General features: G+C 47.1%; 1 protein-coding gene across 2 annotated transcripts in view; it reads right to left on the reverse strand.

Moving 5' to 3' along the window:
- Positions 1-431: 431 nt before the first annotated feature.
- Positions 432-12,467, reverse strand: part of LOC142010532 (isoaspartyl peptidase/L-asparaginase-like) — a 240,730-nt gene continuing 228,694 nt past the window's right edge. For both annotated transcript variants that reach the window (XM_074988881.1, XM_074988879.1), the window contains exon 7: positions 432-806. In XM_074988881.1, the coding sequence (XP_074844982.1) occupies positions 592-806 (215 nt within the window). In that variant the 3' untranslated portion in view covers positions 432-591. The remainder of the gene's footprint in view (positions 807-12,467) is intronic.

The following is a 12,467-nucleotide window of genomic DNA, read 5'->3' on the forward strand; positions in this document are numbered from 1 at the left end:
CAAACTTTCAAATGTAGCAAAAAATAAAATCTATATCTTATTATGCCAGGCATAAAAGTAATTCCACTACTTTCTTCATTCTTGGGGTAAGTCTTCAGAGCAATAAGTTAAAATATATTTGTGAGACTTATCTTAAAACATAACTTGACTGAGAGTTCAACTCTTCCATGTCATTAAAATTTTCCTAAATGCACAAAAATCAACACATAACATATTTGAAGAGTGAAAAAAACCCATGAGTGTCACATGGGTTATTTCACTAATGTAAGTTACATATGGATGCTGCAACCAAAACATAATCATATGCCCTTTTTGTGTTTGTTTTTTCACTACATCTGAGATTTGGAATTTTGAATTTTCCTAAGGAATGCGGATGAAGCTTTTAGCATATTCTCAAACTTCTGAAACAACCAAATACAATACCTTTGGAAAGCTATCTTTATTAAAGGTAATAAAGCCATGTTTTATTAATCTTGATGAATAAGTAGAAGTTAATCCAAATACTATACATACATATATATAACCTTTACAAAGAATCATGTTCCACAAACTAATAACATGCATAGTGAAAATCCCCTCCCCAATTAAGTTTTAATTGAGAGGTTTAATAATTTCTTGAATGGTTTCTCCTGGATTTAGGCCATACATTAACACACCTTCCTTTATGCCTGCCCATGCCATCCTCTTGGTGGTGAATCGGGCGGTCCATTCTCCAGTTTTGCTGACAACTATAACTCCTCCCCGGCCATGGACTCTCTTCTCCATATAGTGAAGTGCAGAGTCTGCAGCTTCCTCTGGAGTTTTACCTAGTGTCAGGAGCACATCTGATTAGCTCTTTATAGATAGAGTACAAAAATATAAACACCAATAGTAGTAAATTTTAAACATTGACATTATTGATTAGCTTTCCTTTTACCTTCAAGAATAAAACTAACATATTGAATAAGCTGCATGAAAATACAGTGCACAGAAAAGAATAATGTCATCAATTTGCTAGAAATGGATTTGGAAGGTGTTCATTTTTCAGTTGGTCTGCAACAACTCAGAAGGAGAAAAATGCTTATCAATCAGATTTCTCCAAAGTTTTCATGTACATGAAATAGGAATGTAAAAAAATATTTTGCTCAAAGTTCCATTACATTACCTGTTCTTCCTCTGCATTCCAACCTCCATCCAGTTCAGGATGGCTGTTTCAGATCATAATTACACACTCATACTCAATTCTGTGAGTTCATCATGAGCGTATTCATGCTCAAATAGACATGTTTGTGCTTTATTTGGGGCAAAAAGTATCATTTATCAAATCTTGGAAAGAGCCCAGCATGGTGTGAATAACGCTGAAAACACAATTACTGATCAAATTCTTGGCATGTAATATATTTAGGTAGTGCAGGACAAGTGTACAGCACCACCATATACAAAGCATGGGGGATAGTGGTGAGCACTCAACTGTGTCTCGCTTTCCTTGCTTTTCAATACAAAGACTCTCAGAAAAGTACAAAATCTTCAGAGGGCCTCAACTCACCTTCTGTTTTATGGAAACAAGAGGCAAAACCGTTAGGAAGAGACCCTTCCCTCTCTGCTCCATTTCAAGCATCACACACACACACACATACCTAGTACAGCTTAGAGGTAGCAAACATTTTCTAGAGTAAATCACAGAATCATAGAATCATTGGGCTGGAAGGGACCTCAGGAGGTCATCTAGTCCAGCCCCCTGCTTCAGGCAGGATCAACCTCCACTAAGGCATCCCAGCCAGGACCTTGTCTAGCCAGGACTTAAAAACCTTGAGGGATGGAGAATCCACTACCTCTCTAGGCAACACATTCCAATGCTTCACCACCCTCCTGGTGAAGTGGCTTTTCCTAATATCTAACCTACACCCCTCTCCCTCTTTAACTTCAGACCATTACTTCTTGTTCTGCCATCTGACACCACTGAGAACAGTTTCTCACCTTCCTCTTTAGAGCTCCCCTTCAGAAAGTTGAAGGCTGCTATTAAATCACCCCTAAGTCTTCTCTTCTGTAAACTAAACAAGCCCAAATCCTTCAGCCTATCCTCATAGGTCTTGTGCTCCAGTCCATTAATCATTTTTGTTGCCCTCTGCTGAACTTGCTCCAGCACATCCACCTCCTTTTTGTACTGTAGGCCCCAAAACTGGACACAATATTTGAGATGTGGCCTCACCAGTGCCAAATAGAGGGGAACAACCACTTCTCTAGATCTGCTTGAAATGCTCCTAATGCACCCTAGTATGCCATGAGCCTTCTTAGCTACAACAGCACACTTTTTACTCAAATTTAGTAAAGGGTCAAATTTAGTAAAGGGTCAAATTTAGCTACAACAGATCAGGAAAGGGACCTTGGAGTTATAGTGGATAGTTCTCTGAAGACATCCACGCAGTGTGCAGCGGCAGTTAGTAAGGCAAATAGGATGTTAGGAATTATTAAAAAAGGGATCGATAATAAGACAAAAGATATCATACTTCCCCTATATAAAACTATGATACGCCCACATCTTGAGTACTGCGTGCAGATGTGGTCTCCTCACCTCAAAAAAGATATATTGGCATCAGAAAAGGTTCAGAAAAGGGCGACTAAGATGATTAGGGGCTTGGAACGGGTCCCATATGGGGAGAGGCTAGAGAGACTGGGACTTTTCAGTTTGGAAAAGAGGCGATTGAGGGGCGATATGATAGAGGTATATAAAATCATGAATGGTGTGGAGAAAGTGAATATAGAAAAATTATTTACCTTTTCCCATAATACAAGAACTAGGGGACACCAAATGAAATTGGTGGGTAGTAGGTTCAAAACTAATAAAAGGAAATTTTTCTTCACACAGCGCACAGTCAACCTGTGGAACTCTTTGCCCGAGGAGGATGTGAAGGCCAGGACTCTATTAGGGTTTAAAAAAGAGCTTGATAAATTTTTGCAGGTTAGGTCCATAAATGGCTATTAGCCAGGGATAAAGTATGGTGCCCTAGCCTTCAGAACAGGGGCAGGAGATGGATGGCAGGAGATAAATCACTTGATCATTGTCTTCTGTTCTCCTTCTCTGGGGCACCTGGCATTGGCCACCGTCGGCAGATGGGATGCTGGGCTGGATGGACCTTTGGTCTGACCCAGTATGGCCATTCTTATGTTCTTATGTTCTTATCCAGCCTTTCATCCACCTTAACCTCTAGGTCCCTTTCCATGGTACTGTTGCTGAGCCCGTCTGTCCCAAGCCTATAACAATGCTTGGGATTCTTCCAGGTGCAGGACTCTACACTGCTTCTTGTTGAATCGCATCAGATTTCTTTTGGACCAGTCCTGCAAATTATCCAGGTCACTCTGGATTGTCTCTCTACCCTCCAACATATCTACCTCTCACCCTAGTTTTGTGTCATCCTCAGACTTGCTGAGGGTGCAATCCAGTCCCTCATCTAGGTCATTAATAAAGATATTGAACAACACCGGCCCCATAACTGACCCTTGTGGCACTCCACTTGAAGCCAGCTGCCATCCAGATATTGAGCCACTACCCATTGGGCCCAACTGTCAAGCCAGCTTTCTATCCACCTTATAGTCCAAGGAACCAATGCATATTTCCTTAACGTATCGGCAAGAGTGTTGTGGGACACTGTATCAAAAGCTTTGCTGAAGTCAAGGTATATCACTTCCACTGACTTCCCCATGTCCACAGAGCCTGTTATATCATCATAGAAGCAAATCAGATTGGTCAGGCAGGAGTTGCCCCTGGTGAATTCATGTTGTCTGCTTTTGATCACTTTCCCCTCTTTCATGTCCTCCGAAAAGGATTCCTTGAAGATCCCCTCCATTATTTTCCCAGGGACTGAGGTAAGGCTGACTGGTCTATACTTCCTTGAATTGTCCCTCTTTCTTTTTTTGAAGATGGGCATTGTGTTTGCCTTTTTCCAGTCATCTGGAATATCTCCAGATCTCCAAGAGTCTTCAGAGATAATGGCCAAAGATTCAGCAATGACATCTGACAATTTCCTCAGTACTCTCGGTTGCATTCAATGCAGACCCATGGATTTGTTTATATCTAGTTTTTCTAGATAGCTCAGAATTTGTTCTTTCCCTACAGATGGCTGCCCTCCATCTTCCCACACTGAATTGTCTAGGACTGTCTTGTGGGATTTGACTTTGTCTGTGTAGACTAAAGGAAAAAAAGCATTGAGTACTTCAGCTTTTCCTACATCATTTGTCACTAGGTTACCTCTCTCATCTAGTAACAGCCCCACACTTTTTCTGGTAACCCATGTATTGTTAATATGCCTGCAGAAACCCTTCTTGTTACTCTTCACATCCCTTGCCAGCTGCAGTTCCAATTGTGCTTTCACTTTACTGATTTCTGCACGTCATTCTCCAGCCATATGTTAATGCTCCTCCTTAGTCAACTGTCCACGTTTCCATTTCTTTTATGCATCCTTTTTCAGTTTAAGCTGACTAAGGATTTCCCTGTTAAGCCAAGCTGGTTGCCTACCATGTTTGCATTCCTTACTATGCAGCTGGATGGTTTGTTCCTGTGACTTCACTAAGACTTCTTTAAAATATTGCCAGTTCTCTTGAACTCTTTTCCCCTTCATCTTCATTCCCCAAGGGACCCTGCTCATCAGTTCTCTCAGGGAGTCGAAGTCTGCTCTTTTGAAATCAAGGGTCTGTATTTTACTGCTCACCTTTCTTCCTTTTGACCAGATCCTGAAATCTATGATCTCATGCTCACTGCAGCTCAGGTTTCCTCTCACTTCTATTTCTCCTATTAGTTCTTCCCTGTTTAGCTGTGTCTACACGTGCACGCTACTTCGAAGTAGCGGCACTAACTTCGAAATAGCGCCCGTCGCGGCTACACGCGTCGGGCGCTATTTTGAAGTTAACTTCGACGTTAGGCAGCGAGACGTCGAAGTCGCTAACCTCATGAGGGGATCGGAATAGCGCTCTACTTCGACGTTCAACGTCGAAGTAGGGACCATGTAGACGATCTGCGTCCCGCAACATCGAAATTGCTGGGTTCTCCATGGCGGCCATCAGCTGGGGGGTTGAGAGATGCTCTCTCTCCAGCCCCTGCGGGGCTCTATGGTCACCGTGGGCAGCAGCCCTTAGCCCAGGGCTTCTGGCTGCTGCTGCGGCAGCTGGGGATCCATGCTGCAGGCACAGGGTCTGCAACCAGTTGTCGGCTCTGTGTATCTTGTGTTGTTTAGTGCAACTGTGTCTGGGAGGGGCCCTTTAAGGGAGCGGCTTGCTGTTGAGTCCGCCCTGTGACCCTGTCTGCAGCTGTGCCTGGCACCCTTATTTCGATGTGTGCTACTTTGGTGTGTAGACGTACCCTCGCAGCGCCTATTTTGATGTGGTGCCACGCAACGTCGAAGTTGAACGTCGACGTTGCCAGCCCTGGAGGACGTGTAGACGTTATTCATCGAAATAGCCTATTTCGATGTTGCTACATCGAAATAAGCTATTTCGATGTTGGCTTCACGTGTAGACGTAGCCTTTGTGAGCAGCAGGTCAAGTTATGCATGGCCCCTGGTCGGTTCCTTCAGCACTTGTGCCAAGAAGTTATCCCCAACCAACATTCTCCAAAAACTTGCTAGATTGTCAGTGTGCTGCTGTATTGATCCCCCAACAAATGTCCGGATGGTTAAAGTCTCCCATGAGAACCAGCGCCTGTGATTTGGAAGCTTCAAATCAAAGAGCTGTGAACATAAAATATCCTAAACAGGCCAAATATCTGCCTCATATGAGGAGCAAATTTGTTCTCTAATGGCTGTTCAAAAAATTGACTCTCAGTCCTGCCACCATGCTGGAATCCCTGAGCCTATGCCTGATCTGAGCAGATTTTCTGAAGACAGAGATACGGACTCTATTGCAATGTGTCCCCTACCAGGTGGAATCAGGCACTCCTCCACCCCATTTCCCAAGATCTTTGACTACTGAAATCATAGGCAGGGCTATCAATGGTAAAGCCATTACTTTCACCCCAATGTACCAGAAACCTCTTTTAGGGAACAGAAGGCCACACACCCTTTATATAGAAAGACAGAGACTTGAAAAGCTGCTAAGAAGATTTTAGCTCCCTGTCCCTGCAAAGAAAACCAGAGAAAGTTTCAGGGCACTTTCAGTCCCAAAAAGCAGTGGGTTTTCAGCAGAAACACGACAATATGGGCAGACACTCCCATCTTCCAGAAGACACGTGGAGGGCTGGAAAGTAGTGGCCTTTCCACTGTAGCACACTCAAAGATTCAAGGCAGGGTGAGCAAACATTGGGATTTCTGATCCTGAGATACAGCTTAGTAGAGAACCAGATAATCAAAAATAAGTTCTGATGAGCAGTAATTAGGGGATATTTAGCAAACTGAGTCATATATGTATTCTTGGAAGATATCAAAAGGAGGAAAACACTGAGGACTTCATGTGATGGAGTGTTGGCTCTCCACAGCTGAAAGGAGAAACGTATCTAGGACAGTATGTGGTTCTGACCAGTTGGAAAGCCAAAACATTGAAGCCCTGTCTTTTCAGGCCATCTTTTGAAAACGAGCATGGAATATCTACACACACAGTGCACTCTTTCTAAAAGAAAATTGATGGAATTCTCCCCGGCTTTCAAAAACACTCATCATAACTGGAAATAGGAAAAGCTCCTCCCTTTCGAAAGAGTCTTTAGAAAGAAAATGTGTAGATGTTCCGTGACCTGTTCTTTTGAAAAAGAAGATTTGCCATGGTGCCAGTCGTCTGGCATGCACAGATGTGCTGCCCAGCGCCTGTGAGGCTCTATGGTCTATGTGTGCAGCAGCCCTAAAAGCCACACGGATCCAGAAACCCCGTTGAAGGAAGCTGAGAGTGTGCAGGAGCAGCCATTGCATGTGCTGCCCTGGGTGCTCCAGAGAGACCCCCAGCACCTCTAGGAGCATCATGGCTAGCAGCCATGCTTCTGAGGAGTCCAAGGTTCTCCCTTTGAGTGAGCCCAAGTCTCACAGGGGGCCAGCCAGACGGGGAAAAGCAAGCCCCCTCCTGTACTGAACATGAGCTCAGGGACCTCCTGGGCTTCTGGCAGGAGGAGGAGGTCGTCCAGGAAATAGGCATAAAGTGGCAGAAAGCAGCCACCTCTGCTAAGCTGGCCAACACCCTGTCCTCCCAGGACCACCCTGTCCACATGCCTGACCATATCAGGAGCAAGGTTAAGGAGCTGTGTAAGGGATATGCCTGGCCTAGGGACTTGGCCAGCCAATCAGGGGTAGTGCCTCCCTCCTACCCCTTTTATAAGAAGCTAAGGAGGCCCAGGGACTCCACCTCCCCACTTGCCATCCTGGACGCCCTCACTGAGGAGCCCCACTCTCGGGATGACAGCAAGCTGGGACCTGCAGCCAGCCCTATCACACTGGGACTAGACACAGAGGAAGAGCCAGCTCTGAAGTGGTCCATTGAGGAGAGTAAGCTTATCATTGACATCCTCTCCCACTCCTCCACGTGTACTTCTGACAGTTGGGCATCCCCTGACCTTGGTGATGGACCCTCTGGTAAGTACCCAATAGGGTGCACAACCTGGATCACAGGGCAAGGGCACCCACACTGTCTGCAGAGCCTGGATATCCACAGCCTAACTGGGCTGTAGCCCTCAGGATGGCATCACAGCTGCCATTGGCATTCAGCACCTATTCCAATTGACAGCATCAAGGCCTACTCCCTGGGAGGCTGGGGGTGGGTGGGGCCAGACCTCACAAGGGGGTTGCCACACAGGGCCAGGGAGCCATCCTGTCCCCATGATCCCCCAAGGCCTCCCTGACATTGGACAGCAGACAGGGACCTGTTGCCCACACGAAAGATGGGGGATATGGCCCACGGGGCAGAAGCCAGGGGACAGGACTCACAGCCTGTCCCTCTCTTCTTTTCCATTCTTGCAGCTGCACCATCAGAGGGCCAGGAGAGTCTCACACCCTCCGTGTTCCCAGATAGTCCACTGGAAGTGGAAAAGGGGAAATGACTAGCCCCAACAACTGACACCAGGCTGTCCCCACTTCAGGAGGGGCCAGAGGCAAAGCACAGAGAACATCCACTTCATCACCTCCATCAGGCACCAGGTGGAAGTGGTGGAGTGGCCCCTCCACCTGAAGGAGGCCGAGGAGACCTGGTGGTGGGCAGTCTGGGTGGAGCTGATGGGAACCTCAGGGGTGTGGTGGGCACCTTCTGGGATCTCCTGGCCTGGCTGCCTACTCCTGCTGCCCCTCCCACAGCCCTTCCCACTGCAGACCCCTCCACCAGCTCCCTGGAAGACACACCGTCAAGGCTGATCTCCCTGCTGAGGTGGACCTTTGGCTCTACCTCCCCATCCTCCCTGCCTCATCCCAGTCCCACCTGGGACCCTGAACCAGGGTGGCTGCAGACCCCAGGGATGGCATGGCTCGAGGCCCTCCACCCCTTTCCTGCAATAAGGCCCCCTCTGTGAGGTACACCCACGTACCCTGCCCTGATGTAAATAATTTGTTCCCCTTCCCCATGTGTACATAGTTATATGGTTCTGTCTATGTTGGTTTTAATAATTGCACAGTTTCATTGAACAGAATATACTTTATTTTCCCCACATCCCCTGTGTGTTGTGTGCTTGGGGGGAGGGAGGGAACGGAGCATGTGGGGGACTTGCTGGGGGTGGTTGGGGCTGTGATCATTGGGGTCCCTGAGCAAAGTGCTCATGGAGGGCCTCCTGGTGGCCAGCTGTGGATAGCCCTGCCCGGACTTGGTTGCCCACCCTTGGATGAACACCTCCCTCTTACTATCCATGATGCTATGGAGACTGAAGTAGGTGCCCACCATGTGGGGCACATTCTGGAGGCCCACCTCCAGGTGTGCCAAGAGACAGCACCACTGGTGCTTCAACCACTCAAAGATGCACTCCATCAGGTTTTGGGTGTGGTTTAGGCAGGTGTTGAAGAGCTTCTGGCTGGGGCTGGGGGGGCCTGCATAGAGCTGCATAAGCCAGGGTGAAGGGGATAGGTGGCATCTGCCACCATGATCGGGGTACCATGATGTGCCCAAGTGGTGCCTCCCTCTGAGGGATGTAAGTCCCTGCCTCCATGCAGCGGCACAGCCCAGAGTTTCTAAAAAAACTCACATTGTGGGTGTGGCCAGGTCAGCCCACACAAATGTCCTGGAAACAGCCCCTCCTGTCCACCATGGCCTGGACCACCATAGACTGCTACCCTTCCTGCTTCATTTCGGGGCATGGATTGGAATATGGGTCCCATCCAGGGTGCCAAAACAGTTTGTGAACACAAACACTGTGAAGCCAGTGATGGCCACATCCAGGTCTCCCACATAGATCACACTTTACAGGAGCATGGTGCTCAATGCCCGAACCACCTGCATGAAATGGAGAACATATGAGCCCATCAGAACATGCGGAGAGTGCCTGGACCCCCACCCCTCAGGTCCCTTCTGGCTCCCAGTCCCCAATGGGCCCCCTTTCCTGGGATCCCCCTTCCCCTGGTGGGTATGTGGCCCGAGCTTGCTGTACTTCCATGATGACAGCCCCAACTGTGGCCTTGCCTATGCCAAACTGGTGTCCCGGAGAGTGGTAGCTGTTTGGAGTGGCCAGTTTCCTGACATCTATTGCAGCCCTCTTCTTGACGGGGAGGGCATGCCACATCTGAGTGTCCTGATGCTGCAACGCAGGAGCTAGCCACTGGCAGAGCTCCAGGAAGTTCTGCCGTCACATCTGAAAATGCTGGAGCCACTTGTCCTCATCCCAGTTCCCCATGACCAGAAACGCCCACCACTCAGATCTACCAGGATAGCTCCAGAGTCAGCAGAGCACCTGTGAAAGGGGGCAGAGGGGACGTGGGTGCAAGGGTTCCCTGGCCATGCCAGGGGGCGGCTCCCAGAAGGAGATGGAGGGCAGCCTCCACTGATGTGGACGGCAGGGAGACCACACCAACTGCCGATGGCCAGAAGGAGCGCCAGCTTCTGTTGCTGCTGCACCATGTTGCCATGTGTGCACTGGCATCCACTGGGCTCGTGGTAGCTCTGCAGGCCTCGTGCTGTGCAGGGTGATGCTGTTGGGGAGAGGACCTTTAAAGGGGGAAAAGCTACAGGCCCGGAAGCTCTTGTCCACCGTGTGACCCCATCCACAGCTTTTGCTGGCCCCTTCTTTCAAAAGGGTGCTTGGGACAGTGTAGATGCTGTCTTTCAAAACAGTGCATTAACCTTTTGAAAGGGCAAATCGGAAGTGCCAGCCTCTGCTCATGTGTGTAAGCTGTATTTTGAAAGAGGATCTTTTGAGTCCTCGTTTTCAAAAGGGAGCCTTTTGTAATTGTGCTCTAGTGTAGACGTAGCTTGAATGGCACAACTAAACAGGGAAATCAGGGCCCTTAGACCTTTAACTTTGCTTTCTCACTATAGCATCCATTTGCTTTATGTGAGTTTTAATTTAGACCTCTCTTAGGATTCTTGTTTAAATAAAATGTGTTCAACTTGCATTACAGTATGTCAATGGTGGGAAAATGATTACCATAACTCCTACCCAACCACACTGAAGACATTCTTAGGGGCATCTCTCCTTATGTTCACTTGAGGCTTAACTCTGCAATGACAGCCAAAGGACAGGGAGTAATCACCCTGGATTTTTATTGCAAAGAGCCATGCACACCACTGGCAAGTTCAACACTGAGTGCTTTATTTACTGCACGTTTTATGAATGTTTCCCATAGAATAAGACTTTTCCTCCTACTTTTTATCAACTACAGAGGCACAGACAAACAGTGGTAAGGCTCATATCTCTCTGCAATCTTGGACTCCTCTCTTCACCACCCCCAGTCTCCCCCCAACCTTTCCTGCTTCTCTTTCAACTGTTTCCAGCTGACAAGCTGAATAACCTAATTAATTAGTGAATCACTGAGTACTCATCAGTGTAGCCCATGAGGGGACATTTCCACAGCTCACAGAGTGGTGAGTCAGTCTGAGGGTACTCATACTCTGTGTCATTGACCCCTCTCTCTCCAGTCAGCATTTTTATGCCTCTTGTATTGCAAAGGGGCTACCATCTTTGTCTGCTTCTGCAAAAATAACAAGGAGTGCAGTGGCATCTTAAAGAGTAACACATTTATTAGGGCATAAACGTTCACCAGATACAACTCTATATCTTCCCTTCAAGAATCTGAGGAAGTGAGTCGTATGCAGACATGAAGTATCCCTCACCACTCTGGTGAGGAGGACCCTGCTCACTGGAGTCTTCTGCTTCAGGAGAAGGTAGTTTACTCTCCCAACTTGACTCTCACAGCTTTGCTATATTGTGTCAGACTAAATATCAGGCAACCAGCCAAGTGAAAGGACATGGCTGGGAGCACCATTTAGGGAGGCTAGAAATGTGGAAGCTCCCTGTCCTGCCCCACTTGATTTGCACAGGGATATTGTTTGCTCTTCCCCTTCCCTTCACTCTCAGGGAGTGAGGAAAATGTGCACAGTTTGCTGCTCCATTCCTCACTCTGGCTGGAGAGAGCAGGGGGCAGATAAGCTGTGTACTTTTCTGTCATTCCCTGACAGGAACAGGAAGGGGAATAGCAAGCAGAATTCTGGCATGAACCTTGGAGGGGTCTGCACACCCCTGCACTGTCCATGCACATCCTAAACACATCAACCCCAACTCCCTTCCCTGAGCCCACCTCCAGCCTTACTCTTCACCTCATCCACACTCACAACTCTCTGCCCTGAGTAGTGTCTGGAGTCTGAGGTATTTCTTGTACAGAATTATTTATTATAATGTTAATCATATTGACTCAGGTCATTATTACCCCCTAATAAACTGTTGAGAAAGAAGCAGGATCAAATGGGTTGGGGGAAGCCCAAGTAGTGTGACAATTGTATTAAATTAGTTATTTCTATACAAGAAGAAAGGTGCAAGAAATCCCACAAGGATCAGTTCACGGTGCTTCTCTAATCTGCCTCTCTGGAAGCAAAAGAACAGGGGGGGAAATCTGCTTATTGCATGGATCTTTCATGTCAAAAAGGAAAGTAATCAGCATTCCCAATCTCCCGGATGATCTTCCTTCTGAGCTGATGCTGTGTCTCTCCCTTTCTGGCACAACAACAACATATATGGACAAGTCAACGATTTCATGAAATCCACTACAGCAAAGAACTGTTTACTTAAAACAAATGGAACTTTCTTAAAAATATTAGCCATTACATTGTAGGAGTCACTTTTTTCTATCCAGAAAGGTAAATGCCATAGTAGAATAAAGATGTACTTGCCCCTAGTTGCTACTACATAGCTATGTTACCACAAGAATCAAAATGCTCAGTTTTATTGTAAGGAATAAATCTATGAATCATGTGTGTAAATCCACTGCACTGCTCCAAAGATGTCCCCCAGAAGTATTCTTGAATTTGCAGCAAGGCATATTTTACTGTAGATTCTCAATCTCCTGCACGATTTATGCCATTCTTCAGAGTTGAAGCAGAGATTACCAGTCTCT

The sequence above is a fragment of the Carettochelys insculpta genome, chromosome 3 (genome assembly GCF_033958435.1).
Source record: "Carettochelys insculpta isolate YL-2023 chromosome 3, ASM3395843v1, whole genome shotgun sequence".
Taxonomy (NCBI): Eukaryota; Metazoa; Chordata; order Testudines; family Carettochelyidae; genus Carettochelys; species Carettochelys insculpta.